The sequence below is a fragment of the Leptonychotes weddellii genome, chromosome 4, assembly GCF_054177405.1.
Source record: "Leptonychotes weddellii isolate Sample4059 chromosome 4, ASM5417740v2, whole genome shotgun sequence".
Classification (NCBI taxonomy): Eukaryota; Metazoa; Chordata; class Mammalia; order Carnivora; family Phocidae; genus Leptonychotes; species Leptonychotes weddellii.
Window position 1 is genome coordinate 11,356,414 of NC_138372.1, and position 19,857 is coordinate 11,376,270.

General features: G+C 54.1%; 1 protein-coding gene across 1 annotated transcript in view; it reads left to right on the forward strand.

Moving 5' to 3' along the window:
* The window catches only part of PADI3 (peptidyl arginine deiminase 3), a 30,807-nt gene that overhangs the window by 4,967 nt on the left and 5,983 nt on the right, over positions 1-19,857 (forward strand). The window contains exons 2-14 of the mRNA XM_081817577.1: positions 2,900-3,080; positions 5,397-5,469; positions 6,637-6,698; positions 7,681-7,798; positions 8,573-8,698; positions 10,670-10,848; positions 11,044-11,147; positions 11,252-11,363; positions 13,029-13,136; positions 14,326-14,477; positions 15,895-16,039; positions 16,149-16,251; positions 18,755-18,834. Coding sequence (XP_081673703.1) covers positions 2,900-3,080; positions 5,397-5,469; positions 6,637-6,698; positions 7,681-7,798; positions 8,573-8,698; positions 10,670-10,848; positions 11,044-11,147; positions 11,252-11,363; positions 13,029-13,136; positions 14,326-14,477; positions 15,895-16,039; positions 16,149-16,251; positions 18,755-18,834 — 1,543 coding nt within the window. The remainder of the gene's footprint in view (positions 1-2,899; positions 3,081-5,396; positions 5,470-6,636; positions 6,699-7,680; positions 7,799-8,572; positions 8,699-10,669; positions 10,849-11,043; positions 11,148-11,251; positions 11,364-13,028; positions 13,137-14,325; positions 14,478-15,894; positions 16,040-16,148; positions 16,252-18,754; positions 18,835-19,857) is intronic.

The following is a 19,857-nucleotide window of genomic DNA, read 5'->3' on the forward strand; positions in this document are numbered from 1 at the left end:
TCTTGGTTGGGTGGTTTTCCAAGCCTTTCCCATTATTACATCTGAGGCTTACAATTGCCCATGAGGTTGACCAAGTGAGTGTCATCATTCCACTTTGTAGGGAGGCTAGGTGATTTATTCACTGTCACCTGTCTAATGTGCGACCCAACCCAGTCTAGAACCTGACTCTTGACTCTGGTCCTGGCACCACTGAGATCTTGGCTTCTTCCCCCCGGGCCTGAAGGGATCTTCATCAGAGATCCCTGGCGCCCCAAACAGGGAGATGCAAGGGAACTGGGCTGAGATACCCCAAACGCAGGGGCTGGGGAGCTGGGTGGGGTTCCATACCGGGAGGACCATCAAGTTGCTCACCTCCAGCTCGTGGGCACCCGGGATCCAAGCAGCAACTTGGGGTTGGGGGGAGTTTCATGAGAAGTTTATAAACTTCCTGGGGAGCTGGAGGCCAGATAACTCAGGGAGTGGGGCTGAGGGTGCTCCCTGGGGTGGAGGGGGGCTCTTCATACCCAGTCTATTTCCACGTGTCTTTCTGGCTCTCCATCTCTCTGGGTTTTTCTATATCTCTTTGTCTCTCTCTGTCTCTGTCTCTGTCTTTTTTTTTTTTTTTTAAAGATTTTATTTATTTATTTGACAGAGAGCGATACAGCGAGCGAGGGAACACAAGCGGGGGGAGAGGGAGAGGGAGAAGCAGGCCTCCCGCCGAGCAGGGAGCCCGATGCGGGGCTCGATCCCAGGACCCTGGGATCATGACCTGAGCCGAAGGCAGACGCTTAACGACTGAGCCACCCAGGCGCCCCATGTCTCTGTCTTTCTCTGTCGCTGTGCCCGCATACCTCTCTGTCCAGGTTCTTTATGTCCCATGATGGGCTGGCCCACACACCCAGAGCACAACAGGACAGAGGGCACCACCAGCCCTGGAAATTACAGGTTTTGGGAATAGGGTTGCCAGATAAAATCCAGGATGCCTAGTTAAATTTGAAATCCAGATAAACAATTTATATATATATATATTTTTAGTGTAAGCATGTCCCAAATATCACATGGGACATCCTTAGACTAAAATAATTATTTGTTGTTTATCTGAAGCCCGAGTCCAACTAGGTGTTCTCTATTTTTGTTTGCTAAATCTAGCAGCCCTGCTTGGGAGGAGAAGCAGGTGGGTTGGCCCCTCCCCGCTGGTGAGGACGCCTGGGAGGGCCACGCCCAGGACTGGGACCCGCCTAATGATGTGGCGCTTGGGTTTGGCTTATTTCTTTATTTATAAAAAAAAAGCCACTTTGAGAAGTATCAGAACCCTGCCGGTGGAGGAGTGAAGAGGGTATATTGAAGGAGGTCTGCTCTCCTCCAAGTGGAGCAGGGAAAGGAAAAGGGCTGGGAGTCGAATTGCCAGCTGTGCAACCTTGGGGAAGTCTCTTGCCCATCCTGAGCCTCTGTTTCCCCATGTGTAAGTGGGAGTAATAATCCCCTCCTCCCAGGGCCACAGGGAGGATGAAATGAATGCTGGTTGGAAGGGCTTAGCCAGGCCTGCCCTGGTGAGCGTGCAGGGGATGGGGGCCTGGGGGGCTCTGATTATTGTGATTACTCTTGGGGAGGTGGTAGGTGAGAATATGGACTCAGGAACCAGAAGGCCTGGGTTGGGATCCCAGTCCTGCCACTTACTAGCTCCGTGACCTTGGACAGTTTAATTAATCTCAGTTTCCCCATCTGTAAAAAGGGAGACAATGGTAGTCCGCGTCTCCTAGGTTTATTGAGAGGGTTACATGATGTAATAGGACCTAAGAACTGCCCACAGGACTGGCATATAGCAAAAGCTCGACAAATGTCAGCTCCTGTTATCCCCCAGGCACACGTGTGTGCTGCTTCCTCCAGGAAGCCTTCTGGTCCCTCTGGCTCACAGTGGCTTCTCCCTACATGGGATTCCACTGACCACTGACTTCCTGACCGTAAGTCCCATCGGGCTGCCCTGGGCAGGGCTGTTTTTAACTCCCTGGTGGGATGGAAGGTTCTGGGGCAGTGGAGAGAGCAGTGGGGTGTATCTGCCTCAGTCTGGCAATGCTTCTGGGCACAGTGGGGGCACCCTGGGCACCCCACAGACAATCAGAGGTGTGAACAGACTGACTTCAAACATGAGTCCCAGACTAACCGGAGGGGATGGGGAAACGCAGTCCCAGGGCTGAATGACATAGGCTTTTTCACCGTCTAAATAATGCACGGTTGTTTGACTGAATCTGGCCCAGTTTCCCAGGTGACACTGCAGTGCCACAGAGAAGCATGGGCTCTGTGTCAGATGCCGTGTGACCTCGGGCTTGATACTTGATCTCTCTGAGCCTCAGTTTCTCACCTTTGCAATGGAGATGATACCACTTGCTTTGCAGACTGATAAGAATAAAAGGAGCTGGGAAATACAAGGCGCCTGGCACATAGTAGGCCCTCCACAATATTTACTACCCTTCCCTAGGGAAGACCCCAAGAACATCTCGCCCGCTAAAGAAGGATGCACTGGGACTTTGAGGGGAGACTGCTCTTCTTAAAGCCATGCTCAGAACTGCAGTGGGGTCCATTTGCAGGCTGATGTCCACTGAGCTCCTTGTGCCCAGCTCGGCACCGGGGGGTTATAAAGCACTCAACTGGGTCCTAACTTGCAAAGAGCTTGCAGTTTTGTGGGGAGTTAACATAACTCACAAGGGAAGTGTTAATAAACACAGAACCTTGGAATGTGAGACTGTGTATGCATTTGTGTAGGGTCCAGGCTTCACTCCCAGGAGCTTGCTGTGGGGATCTGAGAGGCTTGGGGTCGTCAGGGAAGGCTTCCTGGAGGAAGCAAGAGTTTGAGCCAAAGCTCAAGCATCTGAACAAGTATTGCCTCCCTCTAGCACTTCCCATGGCTTCTTGTCCTTCCCAGATCGGTACCTGAGGGCACAGAGATGTTCGAGGTCTATGGGACCCCTGGCGTGGACATCTACATCTCTCCTAGTGTGGAGAGGGGCCGGGAGCGCGCGGACACCAGGCGGTGGCACTTTGATACGGGGTTGGAGATCATCGTGGTCATGAACTCTCCCAGCAACGACCTCAATGACAGTCATGTGAGCAGGTCCCCTGGTCTGGGGGGGGGGGGGCTTGTGGGGCAGTGATCTAACTCCACAAGGTCCGGCACCCTCTATTTACCCAGATGGCAGGGTAGCATGATGGGTAAGTACCCGCTCCCAGAACCGGCCAGCCCTGCAACTTACAGACATAAACTGTGTGTCTGCTGGCAAGTCACATCAGCCCTCTGGGCCTCGGTTTCCCCATCTGTAAAATGGGGGTGATCACAGCACCTTTCCTCTTGGTGTTGGTGTGGGGTGGAACATGAGCCAACATTTGCTGCTTTTCTTGTTTCCCAAGACCCCAGTGAAGGGAGGTGTCCCCGCTTTTCTGCAGGCTGAGGGTTGATTAGGTGATCTCTGCCACTCCGAATGGACAGAAAGCAGAGATGGGGGGATGCCAGTGCCTGGGAGACCCCCTTGTACTGGGTGCCTCACCTCCTAATCCACTCTCTCCCTGACCCCCTTCCCTTCTCAGAGGCACGTAACTCCCCCTCCTCACCTCTCTGCTCATTCAGCCACCAAGGGTGAATTTAACAAGCCCCAGCTGTAGGCAGGGTTCCGACCTCAGGGCAGGGGACATTAGAAGAGGGCGAAATGGGGTGGCCCTGGAGCTTGGCCCAGGTGATGCCCCCTTAAAGGGGTGAGGGGGAGCAGGCCTTGTCGTGTGGGCAGGTTCCCGCTTCATGCCAGGAGCAGTGTTGTACGAAACTGACCTTTTAAGGACCACCGATCATACGCCACGCCCTGGGCAGCCATGACCTCACACAGCCCTCACAACAGCTCAGAGAGGCGGGATCTGACCCCCATACCATAGGTGGGGCCACCAAGGTTCAGAGTAACTGTGTCCGGGCCACAGAGCCAATGAGTTGAGAGCTAGAATTCTACACGGACCTGGCTGACACCTGGGCGGCAGTTTCCCTTCATCACCCCCTCGTCTTTTCCCATCCGTGTGTCTGAGATGAGCCCCTCCACTGAGCTCTGTGACGCAGGTGGGCAGGTAAATGAACTCATTTTACAGAGAAGGAAACTGAGAACGAGAAGGGGGGTGGCTTACCCGAAGTCACCCCATCTAGTGAGTAGCAGAGTCGGTGAGGTTCGGGACAGAGTCCCCGGGACAGGGCAAGAGGACCAGCCAGCCAGTAAGGGACGCCTCCTGGGTGCCCTGCCAAGCCAGGGCTGTGTGGATGCCAAAGACCAGAGGGATTGAGGAGGGTCGGAGTGTCTGCCCTTCCCCCACCTTTGGCCTAGATCCGGGTAACTGTATGCCTGAGGCCAGCATCATTGCTCAGGCTTGACAGTTGGGTGTCAGTGATTGCAGGATATAGGGGCTCCCAGCACTGAGGGGTGAATGGCCTCTATAAGATCCTGAGCCTTCTGGCAGAGCTGAGGGACCCCCCATCAAGAAGGAACATGTAAGCGGAGGGCCGTGGGCCAAAGGGGCTTTGATACATGGGCCTTGAACTGTATTCTCATCAGTCACAGTCAGCCCAGCCTTTAACAGCTACTGGGGCTTGCTGTAGCCAAGGACAGCACTGAGCGTGTCACCCGCCTTCCTTCTTTGATGGTCACAGCCTACAATCAACCCTTTGGGGTAGGGACTATTATTATCCCTCTATAGCAGGGGATATTGAGGCCCGGAGAGGACAAGTGACTCTTCCCAGGATAGTCGCAAGTGGTAGATCCGGAACAGGACCCCAGGGCAGCACCAGCTCACACAGTGCCGCCTGCCCTCTGTTAGCAATAGCCAGCGTGTCTGGAGCCCTGCCCATGGGGTCAGTCTTGTACATGCATTGTTTCTAAGCAGCACTAAAATCCTCTGTGGGCCATAGGGTTTTGTATGTTTTCTGTTCTGCAGATGAGGAAACCAGATAGGTCAGAAAGGTGAGGGACCTTGGCCAAGGTCACAGAACCCAGAGGTGCTGGCCTCAAGTCCAGGCCTGGCTGAATCCCAGAGATAAGAGAAGGTCCCTAAACCCTGCCCCGTCAGAGACCTCCTTTTTTAACAAGTGGCAAAGCAGAGATCCAAAGGGGAGCAGGGGTTTGTCCAAATCACACGGTAATCATTGGCAGCCCTGGGACCCAAGTCTCTAGGGAATCCCTCACAAATTGTTCCCATTTTACAGATGGGCCAAGCAGGGCATGGAAAAATAAATGGCACAGAGACTAATGGAGGAGCTGGGTTGGTAAACTCAATTGCAGTGAACAGAGATTCCTGAGACCCTTTCTCTTTCCTGCCAGATCCCCCAAGACCTGTCCTTTGGGGTGGGGGCTACTGGCTTCAGCTGGCTTGACTCTGGCCCCATTTCTCTACAGGTGCAGATTTCCTACCACTCCAGCCATGAGCCCCTGCCCCTGGCCTATGCGGTGCTCTACCTCACCTGTGTTGGTAAGTTGGGGGTCATGCTAGGGCTTGGGCCAAGGGTGGGGGGTGGTTGGGAATGACAAGGAACAAGAGTCTTTTTATAAACATCAATTCATTTTATTTTAAAAATTAAAATAAGCGTACATTTAAAAAATTCAAGTGGTATAAAGGAGTATATATTGAAAAGTAAACCTCCCTTTCTCCCAACCGAAGACTTCCAGTTCCCCAAGCCCAGCATTCTTCTAGAGATCTACTATGCTTGTGCAGGTGGACACAGGAATACCTGTATACCCCCCTTTTGTAAGCAAAGGGAGACATACTCTAGGCCTGGAACTGGACCTTGCTTTTTCCACCTTAAGTTTTTTGTGCCAATTGTCCACAAATTGTATATAAATTCCATGCACGATAACTCAGATTGATTGGTACATTAAAGGAAAAGGTAGATAACATGAATTAACAGATGGGGAATTTCAACAGAGAGCTGAAAACTATAAGGTGTCAAATGGAAATGCTAGAACTAAAAATCATGGTAACAGGTAAAAAAAAATGTTCTTAGTGGGTTGTCTTGGTAGACTTGACACAGCTAGAGAGAGGATCAGTGAACTTGAAGATAGGGCAATGATAAATTCGACTGTATTAAATTTTAGAACTTTTATACAACAGAGGACAAGTAAAAAGTCAAACTATGGGGCCGCCTGGCTGGCTCAGTCCACAGAGCAAATGAATCTTGATCTCAGGGTCATGAGTTCAAGCCCCACACTGGGCACAGAGCTTACTTTAAACAAAAAGGGAAGAAAAAGTCAAAATATGAACTGGGAGAAGAAATTTGCAATGTATATGGCTGACTCGGTACATAAAGGTTATGGAGAACTCCAATCAATAGGAAAAAAAGACAAACTAACGGAAATAGGCAAAAAATATGAACAAGCAATTCACAGAAGAGAAAGCCCCAGTGATCAGAACCTAAATGGAAAGATGCTTAACTCAGCACTGCCAAGGATGTGGAACTGGGGAGCTCCTTGACGGTGGGTGGGAGTTTGCATGGGTACAAACACCTGCAGAGCACTTAGCAAGAAAGTTGAAGATGCTCTGTCTGTAGGAGGCATTGTTAGAGGCAAAATGTACATTGTTGGACTTGTGCTGGACTCCTGGGAACCCCATAATGACTTACTCTCTGTCCTCCCCTTGCAGACATTGCTCTGGATTGTGACCTGAACTGTGAGGGCAGGCAGAATAGCAGCTTTGTGGACAAGGTAGGGCGATTCCACCTGGGCCCAGAAAGGGGCATGGAGTTTGGAGTTGACCTAGGCTGGGTTAAGAGGGGCGAAGACATTACAGGTATGCCCCTGCCTCCTAGCTGCTGCTGAGGTCAGGAGAGCCAAATGGGAGCCCGGCATGGCTGGGGATCTTCTTTCACCAGGAGAAAAAGTATTACCAAGAATTATCAAATATATACATCCCCAGGCCTGGGCTAGGCCTTGCTTTGTGGGAAAAAGTCCTTCTGGAATTTCAGTCTCGGTCAGGGGTCAGGAAACTTTTTCTGTAAAAGTGAGATAGTAAATATTTTAGGCATTGCAAAGTGTTTCTGTTGCAACTATTCAATTCTGCCATTGTAGTGTGAAAGAGCTATGGTCAATACAATGGATGTGACTATTCCAATAAAACTTTATTTACAAAAACAGGCAGTGGGCCAGAAGTGGCCCCTGGCCCTGGTGTGCCAACCTTCTGATCTAGGTGAAAGGGGAACTCTACCAAGTATGAGACTTTTAAAGAACTTTGGGCTGAACTGTGGTGGCACTGAACGCATTGGGAGTTCGGAGCAGAAGGTCAAGATGGGCTGCATGAGCAAGGAAGACTTCCTTTGAAGTCCACTTGAGCTAGGTTCTAAAGCAATGCAAGAGGGAAGGCATTCCAGGTGGAGGGAAGAGTGGGAGCCAAGGCCTGGAGCTGGGAATGGATCTATAATCAGGAAGTTGCCCATTGAGAAATAGGACATTGGCTGGAGACTCATTGCAGTTGGCCATGAGAGACCTCGGTGTAGTTTCGACTTGCTGGTGTGGGCAGTCGGGAGCCACTGCAGTATCTGGTGCAGGAAGTGCTTCCGTGAGAGTGGGCTTGTCCTCACAGGGAGGGCGAAGAGGAAGAGACGGGGTCAGGAGGCTGGCCGGGAGGTTGCTGGGCGGGGGCACAGGACGGGTCCGAGCCCCATCAGCAGCTATGCTTTGCCATTGGCAGCGGGATTGGGTCTGGGGGCCTGGCGGGTATGGAGCCATCCTGCTGGTGAACTGCGATAGGGATGATCTGAACTGCAATGACCAGGACAACCGTGACCGGCATGTGCACTGCCTGCAAGGTGAGGGGGTGCCCAGGGTCACCACTCAGCCACCCTGCAGGTAGCATTGAAGGGAGCATCGGGGGCCAAAGTTCCAGCTCCTGGACACACTTTGATGTCGCTCAAAACCTGCCTCAGGCTGGCAGCTAACCCCTCCCAGCCTGTCTGTGGAAGATCCAAAGCTTCCTATCTGCACCCCAGATCCAGCCTCCCACCAGGCACCCGTGACTCATTTCAGGACGCCCCATGTTCTAAGTCAGTCCCACACTGCATGCAACAGCCCCGTGAGGAAGGCCGCAGTAATATCCCGGGGTGCGGGCTGGGGGCTTTATGCGTGGGTGGGCACAGCTGCTCCGAAAGGGGGCACATCTGTCCCTCGTTTCAGACTGGGGCGCGCTGAGGCTCAGGGAGGGAGGGGCCTGCCCGATGCCAACAGAGAGTGACGCTTGCCCTGAGAGCAGACTCTCCCCAGCACGCCGCCCGGGCGGCCCCACACTTCTCACCTGTCCCCGGGCACGGGGCTGGCTGCTCTGTATTTCCTTCCCATTGCTCTGGGCAGGTGAGGGAGTGGAGGCGGGAGAGGGTATGACGTATTCACGTGGCACACGCTTACGGACGTCCTTATGCTTTGCTCTTGACGGTTTCCAGTGTTTTCACAGGGTGGGCAGAGCTGGGGCTCAGAGACCCGGGTCTTGGCGCCCTCTGCCCTTGGAGGGGGGGTGGTGTGGTGGGCAGGAGGAGAAGACGCGGAGTGTCGCGGGCCCCCTGAGCTGCCACCCCTGCCTGGCTCCACAGACCTGGAAGACATGTCCGTCATGGTCCTGAAGACCCAAGGCCCCGCCGCCCTCTTTGATGACCACAAACTTATCCTCCACACTTCCAGCTATGACGCCAAGTGGGCACGGGTCTTCCACGCCTGTGGTGAGTTCATGCTCATCCCCTCCCCCTGCTCCCACTGCTGGGGGGCCTCAGTTTCCCCATCTTGGGCCGGAGGGCAGGCTCTGCTCTGGCTTCTAGCCTGCCTGGGGGGTCAGAGGAAGCAGGGTCAGCTGGGGGAACTCTGAAAGAGGCGGGCTGGCATCCCCGCACAGCCATGACCCAAGGCTGTTAGATTGGATGAATTAAAATATATTTAGGGGCGCCTGGGTGGCTCCGTCAGTTAAGCGGCTGCCTTCAGCTCAGGTCGTTTTCTCAGGGTCCTGGAATTGATCTCCGTGTCAGGCTCCCTGCTCAGCGGGGAGTCTGCTTCTTCCTCTCCCTCTACCCCTCCCCCTGCTTGTGCTCTCTCTCTCTCAAATAAATAAAATCTTTAAACAATATATTTAAAAATATATTTTAAGAATGTTCAGAAATTCTTATTATCAAAACTTTCAAACACACACAAAAGTAGAGAGAATAGTGACAAACCCCTGTATGCCAGGCACTCAGATTCAACAATGACCGCTGTTTTGCTTCTCTTGCTTCATCTGTTGTTTGTTCAAGTATTGTAAAACCACTCCCAGGCATGGGGCTTAGTGCCCCTGCAGAATTCAGCGTGCATCACCCCCCAAAACCACGGACTATTGCTCCACAGAACCATAGTATGAGCAAGGACATAAAATCCCTTTTTTTTTTTTCAAGATGTTATTTATTTATTTGACAGAGGGAGACACAGCGAGAGAGGGAACACAAGCAGGGGGAGTGGGCGAGGGAGAAGCAGGCTTCCCACCCAGCAGGGAGCCCAATATGGGGCTCGATCCCAGGACCCCGGAATCGTGACCTGAGCAGATGCTTAACAGACTGAGCCACCCAGGCGCCCCTAACATAAAATCCCTTTTAAAGATACAAATGCACATAAGTGATAAAATGCTCATTTTAAAAAAGCTCAAACAAAGGGGCGTCTGGGTGGCGCAGTGGATTGGGCATCTGACTCTTGGTTTCAGCTCAGGTCGTGATCTCAGGGTCCTGAGATCGAGCCCCACATTGGGCTCCACGCTCAGCAGGGAGTTTGCTTGGGATTCTCTCTCTCCCTCTGCTCTCTGCCCCACCCCCACTCACACGTGCCCTCTCTCTAAAATAAATCTTTTAAAAACATTAAAAAAAAAAAAGATCAAACAACATAGAAGTATATAAGGTAAAAAATGAGAGTTCCCCCTCCCTACCCCTAAACCTGACTCTTTAAAATGAGTTCACTGTTAACGATTTGCTACGGGTTCTTCCCGACTTTTCTCTGGATGCATTAAATGTGCATGCATGTGTGTGTGTGTGCACGTGTGTGTGCACGTGTGTGTGGTGTGTACATACCCTGCTTTCCAAACGCTTTCTTCCGTTGAATGATATCTGACATTCCTTCCTGTATTTATGCAGCTCTGCCTCATTCTCTTCCACCGCGGTGTGGTATTCCAAAGCACGGGTGTGCTGTAACTTATCCACTCCCCTGAGCATGCAGCTGTTTGCAGTGCTCTGGTCTGACCACAGTATAGCTTCCTTGAGGGCAGGGGCATTGCTCACGGCTGCATCCTGGGCCTAGAACCAGGCCTCCCAGGTGCAGAGCAGGTGCTCAGTAAATACTTGTTCAGTGAATGAACAGCCAGTGAACACCCTCGTACGTGTATTCGCAGCAAAGACATCTAGAAGCGGGATTGCTCATTAGGAGTAGACCTTACTTTGTGAGATGCTGCCGAGTTGTCCCCAGCAGGTCTGAACAGCCATCTTAGAAAGGAAGGGCCTTTCCCCTGGCCTTGCCCACACTGGGCATCAAGCATCTTCTCTCCTTCGCTGGTGGGAGGGCAGAGGCTGGGGCTGCCTGTCTGTCTTGAGGGGTTTCGGTGAGGTTGGCCCAGCTCCTCCTGCACCCTCATGCTCTGCGGGCCCACTTGGGGGTCACAGCCGTCCCGTCCCATCCCCTCCCAGGTCCTGAAGACTCATGCAAGTCCTACAGGCACGTGCTGGGCCAGGACAAGGTGTCCTATGAGGTGCCCCGCTTCCATGGGGACGAGGAACGCTTCTTTGTGGAGGGTCTCTCGTTCCCTGATGCCAGCTTCACGGGGCTCGTCTCCTTCCATGTCACCCTGCTGGACGACTCCAACGAGGTGAGGGGTGGCCGGGGCAAAGAGGGTAAGAGAGGGCTCCCTCCCTGGGAGAGAGGGGCACCACCAGCGTGGAGGACCCCAGACCTTTCGACCACCCCGCTGCTGCCCTTCTAGAAACGAGATGTCAGCGGGATCAGCCGGGCCTCTGGACTCCAAGGCCGGTGCTCTTGTCCTTCTGCCCGTCTTCCCCTGTAGGATTTCTCTGAGTCCCCAATCTTCACCGACACCGTGGTGTTTCGTGTGGCGCCCTGGATTATGACGCCCAGCACCCTGCCGCCCCTGGAGGTGTACGTGTGCCGGTGAGTGTGGGAGGGGGGGCATGGGTGTCCTTCAGACCCTGGTGGCCCCTCTGGTCTCCACACCTGGCTCTGTTCTGAGCCACGCTCCCTGGGCTTGTCCACAGTGTGAGGAACAACACATGTTTTGTGGACGCCGTGGCGGAGCTGGCCACGAAGGCCGGCTGCAAGCTGACCATCTGCCCGCAGAATGAGAACCGCAATGACCGCTGGATCCAGGTACCATGGCCGCTGGGCAGCATCCAGCCAGGACGGCATCTTGGAGGGAGAGGCTGGTCCATCCTGACCCAGGGCAGGGAGGGGAGGTTGCTGTGAATATCTAGAAGGACCTGGGGGCTGTGACTGTCCTTCCCAGCACACTCTTTTTTCTCAATCTAGACCTAGAGCTCCCTCCCTCTCTCCAGAACTTTCTAGAGACACAGGCACACACTGACACTGGATTTAACCCACATTCACCCACAGGATCTGGGCTAGGCACGGGGCTGGCCCCGAAGGGAATGGCCGAGGTGTGGGACACACTCTGCCCTCAGCAGCCTGGCCCTGTGGTTCCCCACGGAAGGCAACTTTGTCCTCCAAGGGACATTTGGCAGTATCTGGAGAAAGGTTTGGCTGTCACCCCGAGGCTGGTGGTGCTACTGGCTTCTAGTGGGGCTGCTGCTAAGCGTCCTGTAATGAATGCACAGGGTGGCCCCACAGCAAAGAATTAGCTGGCCCCAAGTGTCATGTGTGCCAAGGCTGAGAAACACTGGTGTGGTGAATTATTGCAACAGCCCCCCTCACCCCGCTCCTGCAATTGAAGACGTAGTAGGGCTACGAGCAACGCGCCAGCAGGGTTTGGGGGAGGGTGGCATCGCCTCTGTCTGGGGGATGAATAAAGACCTCCAGGAGGAAGGGCATCGGGCAGGACCAAGTAGGCGATGTGCTCGCAGGGGGCCCATGCCCAGGGCCACAGAGATGATAAGGGCCACGCTGGGGCTCAGTGGATGGTGGGCCTCACAGAGGACCAGCATGTGCAAAGGCCCTGCGAGGGGAGGCATGAGAAAGCTCGCCTTGGGCTCTTGTTGGCCATGGCCAAGGTTCCGTGAAGGAGCTGAAGTGGGAGACCGTGCATGCCAAGCTGAGAAGCTTTCATGGCTGGCGGTTCATCCGATGAAGCAGATGTTCGGGGCAGGACCCTGGAGCCAGATGGGCTGGGTGAGGATCCCTGGCGGTGCCACTGACTAGCTCTGTGTCCTTGGACGAACAATTAGACCTCTCTGTTTCTCACTTTCCTCATCTGTAACGTGGGTAATCATAGTGCCTCTGCATGAGTGTGTGTGTGATGAGGGTTCATGGAGTTACTATTTATAAAGGGCTGAGAGCAGGGCCAGGCACATAACAGTGAGCTTCTCATTGGGTATAGAGTTCATCGGTGCTGGGCGCTCTTTGCCTCCAGGACCAGAGGGATCAGGATTGAGCTGGGCTAAATGTTGAGAGATCTGAGGAGGCAGACCTATACCTCCTTTGGTCACCTCAGCCGTGTCCATGACCACATGTGGAGGCCAGAGGTGCTGGCTAATGTCCAGTGACTTGTTTGTCCAACTTAGGCCACCCCGTGCCCCTCTCTGTGGCCACTTTGCCCTGATCTGGCATGGGGACCCACCCAGGGTCACGTCCATGTTCTCGTTCATTCCCCACCTGTCTTGCTGTGTGACCTTAGGCAAGAGCGCCCCCTCTCTGAGCCTCCAGCCCCTCCTGCAGCCAGCAAGCATCATGAACCCCTGCCTTCTTCACCCCAAAGGGCAAAGCAGGCCCGAGACAAAGAACCCCCAAGAACAGTCTTCCCCAAAGCGCTCAGTGACAAACGAGTGTTGATTTTCCACAGGCTGTCTCTCTCATTCGCAGGACGAGATGGAGCTGGGCTATGTTCAGGCCCCACACAAGACCTTCCCGGTGGTCTTTGACTCCCCCAGGAATGGGGAACTGCAGGATTTCCCTTACAAAAGAATCCTGGTGAGTGGTCCGGGCCACAGGCTGCAGCCTGGCTCTGAGGGCCGAGGAACGTTAACGTTTCCTGAAGCCCCACCAGGGTGTAGAGTCTAGGGCGCAGCACGGGGACCATGTTCTAGGGACAGGAGTGACCAGATAGAACACGGGAGATGCCTAGTTACATTTGAATTTCAGATCGGCAATGAGGAACTGTTTGGTATAAGTATGTTCCAAGCCTTGCACGGGACACAGTTATACTAAAAAGATATTTGTGGTTTATCTGAAATTCAAAGTTAACTATGCATCCTGTATTTTTATTTACTAAATTTGGCAGCCCTAGGTAAGGGCGATTTTGGGGGCGGGGCAGTGCCGCTGTTAAGAACACAGGCTTTGGAATCAGAACCACCCGGCTGTATATATTCAGATGCTGTGTGACCTGGCCTGAGTCACTTGCCCTCTCTGAGCCTCAGTTTCTTCATCAGCAAAAATGATATCATAGCCCTGGCCTCACAAGTGTTTGTGAGGCTTCTCTGTACTGGGCAGAGGGAGCCCACAGCACTGTTAGCTGAGGTTAATATTGGTAATAAGGAATACTGTGAAGATGGTGGTTGGGGACCTCCTAGAAGAGAGAGGGGAGACTCCCTTGGTACTGTAGAGACCGTGAGGCCCTTCCAGCCACCGCCCCCCGCCCCCCGCCAGAGGTGGTAGGAGCTCTCACCTGGGCCTCAATGTTGATTGAGTTCCTTTTAAGAGATGGCCCTGGGGAGCTCTCCCCTTTTTCAGGGTGGAAAGACTGAGGCTCCATCCTCAGTCCCTTGGTCCCCAGGAACAGGCTACTCTAGAACAGCCAGGTACTTGCCCTTGGGCTGCACTTGGCAGGAAGGCTGTTCGGAGGGTAAGGGGCGGGGGCCGTAGCCTCGGGCTCCATGTCTAATGGGGAGTATAGGCAACCAGGGCCCTTTCCACTGTCTCCCTGTGACCATGGAGCTCTAATGTGGCAGCAGGGCCAGAGTGCCTGTGTATTTCCCTACTTTGGCCTCTATGCATGCGTGAAATATTGAATAGGTCATATCCCTGTCTTTGACTCAGTATTTCCATCTGAAGAATGGGCAGCCACTCCTGCCCCATCCTTAAGGAGCTCAGAGCCCAGCAAGTTGGTTCAAGTTCTTTCTGGTGACCCCCACCCCTAGCCTGACTCAGTTTCCCTTGCCAGGGTCCAGATTTCGGCTATGTGACTCGGGAACCACAAGACAGCTCTGTGAGTGGCCTGGACTCCTTTGGGAACCTGGAGGTCAGCCCCCCAGTGGTGGCCAATGGGAAAGAGTACCCCTTGGGGAGGATCCTCATCGGGGGCAACCTGCCTGGGTGAGAAAGGAGCAGGGAGAGGTGTTCCTGGGGTGGAAGGTGGTGATGGTGGCTGGGGTGGTGGTGGTGAGGGACAATTCCACTCCTGGGAGAGAACCAGTGAGGAGTGATAAATTCCTAGTTCTAGACGGGGTGAGGGGAGGCAGTGCGCTGATCACCAGACACTGTCCACGCTTACCTTGATGAGTTTGAGAAGGCCAAAGTCAGCAGAGACCTAAGAGATCAATCATTCAGTCCCGCCTTTCCATTTCACAAGTGAGCCCAGAGAGGGTGAGTGACCTGGTACAGGTCACACAGAATGCAAAATCGTGACTAAACTTAGGTCTTCTGATTCCAAAAAGAAATGATATTGCTAATAACATACTATTAATTAATAGTTCTAGAAGAAAAAGCTTCAAGTCTCAACAGTCCTAGAGCAATTACATTTCAAGAGCTTGTTCTTACTATGATGTAAATGACTACTACGAAATGTTTTCCTGACAACAGGAGAAGGAAGGTATAGGACATGAAAAATGAGATGTCATAACACACACACGCACACGTACGCACGCACACACACACACACACACACAGAATAACAGATTATTTGTTCAACATGTGACACGAGATACTGATGCAAAAGAAAAGGAATTATATAGTTATGGTTTTATGCTGTGGAATAGACCAAGACTTTGAGCCAACCAAATTCAACAAAGCAGTTAGGACAGACTTGCAGTCAAAAAACAGGTGAATCAAGGGGCTTTGGAGGGAACTAACTGCCCTCAACACGCGATCCCACAGAAAGAGGAAGTTCAAGGTGCCTGGGTGGCTCAGTCAGTTAAGCGTCTGACTCTTGATCTCAGCTCAGGTCTTGATCTCAGGGTCCCAAGTTCAAGCCCTACGTTGGGCTCCATGCTGGGTATGGATCCTACTTAAAGAAAGAAAAAAAAGAAAGAGGAAGTTTGGGTCACGCCATTAGATACTATGCAGAGGGCCAAAGAAGAATGGGGCTTGAGTTCATGAGCATAAAATGCTGGGGCTGTGCGGCCCCTTGGGGGTGATCTTGTCCACCTCTCTCCCCACTGATGTCCAGAAGGTGAGGCCACAGGAAGAGAGACACAAGTTAAACTCCAAGAAGAGCCGCCTGGCCCCAGGGATGGAATAGGGTGGTGAATCAGTCTCTTGGAGAATGTGAGGATGGGTCCGAGGGCAGCTCTGAGCATTTGCCTGGATGGCAAGACCTGGGGGTCACTGACCAGGTGGGATTGAGCTGTCCTGCGTCTGCTCAAGAGCTCAGCCTGAGCAGAATTTAAAAGACACAGTGCATGTTTTTTTTGTTGTTGTTGTTTAAAAAAATCAGATACTGGAGAAATCTTGAACTCTTGTTATTCCATTTCTGCATAGACTTTTTTAAGCTAAGAAATTCTTTTAACCCCAGGTCCAGCGGCCGCCGGGTCACCCAGGTGGTGCGGGACTTCCTCTATGCGCAGAGGGTGCAGCCCCCCGTGGAGCTCTTTGTGGACTGGCTGGCCGTGGGCCACGTGGATGAGTTTCTGAGCTTCGTCCCTGCCCCCGATGGGAAGGTAAGGACAGCGGTGACATGCCTGTCCCCGGGGTCTGGGTCAGAGGATGAGCTCCAGGGGGGCCGTGCTGGGGCCAGGGAGCTCAGGCGGGTCTGCCCTCTCCACACAGGGCTTCCGGATGCTTCTGGCCAGCCCTAGCGCCTGCTTCCAGCTCTTCCAGGCAAAGCAGAAGTGGGGCCACGGCGGTGCCCTCCTGTTCAAAGGGGTTGTTGGTGGGTACCCCCGCCGTGTCCCTCACCCCAGCTTCCCTGCCCCCTCCCCTAAAGCAGGATGCATCATGGCTTGGGAGAGGGATCATGAAGTCTATACAGCAGGGTGGTCCCCCCAAACTCAAGAGCCTCACTGCCGCTGCACGCCTTGCCCCACCAGCCCCCACTGCCCACCAGTGGCTGGGGCAGAGACGTGGCGAGCTGCATGGGCCCGTGACCAGTATCCTCAGACAGGGCCCTCACCTCAGGAAGTTTAATGCTCTGCTATCACCATCTTGAAATTCTTAACCATTTGTGCTTCGTGAGTGAATCCTCTTGCTGCCTCCCGGGGATGAGATCCCCTGTACACCCCTCATTCCCTGGGGCCTCAGCCATGGGCAGTGGGGGCTGGCGGGGCCTCCTTTCTCTGCCCGCCCCCCAGCAGTGATTGCGGCAGCAGGAGCCTGGACGTGGGGAGGCCAGCATCTCGGGGTGGGGGGCACCTGGCATTAACTGTCCTTGTCCTGGACTGGCGGTGGGCGGCTCACAAGGGGTGAGCCTCTTGCCCACCCCCGATCCAAGCAGCTAGCACCCCGCTGTGTGGAGGCCGCAGTAGCCGGAGGAGTCGGCCTGTTTGCCATGGGCTCGGGATGGCGGGCCTGGGGGAAGGGGAGACGTCTGGCTCGACGTGGGTCCCGCGGCTCGTGGGCTGGGACGCCTGGCAGCCGGTGGGCTGTGTGCACGCGTCAAGTTTCAGCTGGGGCTCCCAGCGCTGCGGGGGTCTGTGCTCACCACGCCAGTGTCCCGTGACCGAGGGAGCGTGACATCAAATAGCAAGTAAAAAACCAACAGGACAGGGCAGGAGAGAGACCATGGAGGAAAGAACAAACCTTATATTTTAGTACCTTTAGTGATACTTTTTCTTTCCCGCTCTTTGAACAAAGGGTCCCACATTCTCATTTTGCTTGGAAGGTATTCTGAGAGCCATTGTGCCTGGAGCTGGGGGGGGGGGGGGGCGGGGCGGGGCAAGCTTGCTGGAATGGCTCCCTTCCCGTCCCCACCAAGACTGTGAATCCGAGAGGTCTGGTCCTCTCTGACAGGGACCCTGGTGCTCTCAGGCCAAAACCCTTTGGCTGCTGGGATTGCAGCTTTTCTTGGCCTCATGGGAGGTAAATAATGTCCTGGACCAAACCTCCAAGGGGAAAGCTTCTGCAGAACTCAGAAGTTCTGAAGTAGAACTTTGCAGTCCCTTTCTCCCCATTTACGATCCTCACCCCCTTCCCGGCACCACCCTGGAGCCCCAGCTGTAAGGTGTAAGAAATACAGTTTTCCCAACCCCCTTGCTCCCGTAAGGACTGTGGCTAAACGCCTCTGGGTCCAGAGCAAACCTGAAAAAGCCTCAAATCCAGATGTTATGTGCCATTGTCACCTTTCCTGGAAGGACCACACTGACAGTGAACAAGACCCAGGAACAGGCTGAGTGGGTTTTCTCGCCGCCCAGCTGGGAAGGAGCATGTGGGAATCACAGTTGTCAGGCCACAAGCAGCCACGTGCGTGGGGAGGCCAGCATATCTCACTAGTGACACGGTGTGCCAGGCCCCACTTACTCTCCTCTCCCCTACATACCCAAGAACACGGGGAAGTCGGGCGAGTCACTGGCCCAGAGGGCTCAGCAAGAACACGATGGAGCTGGAACTAGACCCCGGCTGGCTGACCCCAGCTGGGGCGGAGGGGATGCCGAGCCTGCAGATGGGCACGTGAGTCCAGGGAGCCCTGTCTTACCCCTTGGTCAAGGTTTGCAGCCCTTTGTGAACACTGGGCTTGGGTTTGAATCACAAGCCCCCTGTTTCCCAGCTGTAAGGTCCTAGGTGAATCTTTTTGCCTCCCTGAGCCTGAATGTGCCCGTCCGTAAAAGAGGGTGAGAATGCACACCTTGTGGCGTTACAGGGAGGTTAAATGAGGTGTTGAATGGGGAGAACCGAACTCAGGGCCTGCCCCTGGCAAGAGCTCGCCGGCAGCTGTGAGGACTATGAGCCTAACCTCCCTTTCCCGGTCCAGCCCATCGGAAACAGGCCTCCAGGGAGCCCCTTGGCCATGCAGTCCCCTCGTGGAGGGCAGGGACAGGGTCCAGTGGTGTCCATCAGGGCTGATGGACGGGTGGGTGACCCAGCCCCGTTACTACCACTAGCTGGAAAGAAGAGGGATCAGCAGCCAGTGTCCTAGAAGGGGCAGATGCTTCCAGTGAAAAGCATCACCCCACTTCCAATGCACTCAAATAGAGGTCTAAGGTGTGTGGTGCTCAGCCACCCGTCCGTCCCTCCCCTCCCACCCCCAGGCTTGCGCCATGGCCAGGCCGAGCTCTGCTGGGTGGTGCCTACGCCATGTCTAGAAAGGCCAGAGAGCTACTGACTCACAAGACCAGTAGCTGTGAACTTGACCTCTGCCTGGCTGCCTCCCAGAGCCGGTGGTGACCCTCACCTCTGGTGTCGTTCCTGCCCCTCCTCTAACGTCTCTCTCTCCCTCACAGGGGATAAGCCAGTCAACACTGTCTCCATCAACCAGGTCCTCTCCAACGTAAACCTCATCAGTTACAATAAGTTCGTGCAGGTACAGGCCATGGGCTGTGAGGGGAAGGTGGGCATGGCTGGGGACGGCGATGGGGACGGAGTCTGAGGCTCGGGGTCCGTGAAAGCCCAGGCTGGAACTGGCCCAGACAGAGAGGCTCCAACCCCTCCTCCGATCCAGGAGAAATGAGGGGTAAGCCGTGTGCATGTGAGGAGGACACACATCCAGGCAGAGGGAAGAGCACAGACGATGGCCCTGAGGTAGAATGAAGGGGCATGGAATATTTGAGGATGAGCCAGGGGGTTCTGGGGAGGTGAGGGGAGGCTGGGCCATCAAGTGATGGAGGGCACTGCAAGGACTTTGACATTTGAGGCCACTAGGGGAGGTGGGCAGAGGGGGGACCCAATCTGATTTATTCTCTGAAAGGATCGCTCTGCGGCTGTGTTGAGAATAGATCAATATTTCATAGCAGGGGGTGAGGGTAGTGACATTAGGCCCCGGCAAGAAACACGTGGGACCTCAAGCTGGATAACTGGAATAGTTTAATCGAGGGGATATTTACAAAGGCGCAGGCAGGATCTGAGGAAATCAACAGGGGGCTGTGCAGTAAGGTTAGGGAGAGGGGAGTCGTTACCACCCCCAGACCTGACATGTTACTGGAGGGGACATGTTACTGGAACCTGGACAGGTCACCATGGAAAGAGGGCTTGGAGACAGGAGCTGTGACCTTCCTGGCCAGCCCACAGTAACTTGGCAGTGAAGGAGCTATAGGAATAAATACCCAAACTGCACTCTGCTACCCCCCCACCTCCTGGCAGTGCCCCATTGGCTGCACCTGGCCAGAAGTCAGCGGGCACAGGAGCCCCCGATTCCCAAGGACCAGGCTCCCAAGGCACAGAGCAGAGGAGGAGGTATGCGGAGGGTCCAGAAGGGCAAACAGAATACCCAGCATGCTGTCATCTAAGAAGTAAATGCCAAGACAGAGTTAAACATGCAGGGATCCTATTAGGGACAGTGCCTGGGAACCAAGGACAAGGAGACACGTCCGAGGGGAAGGCATTTTCA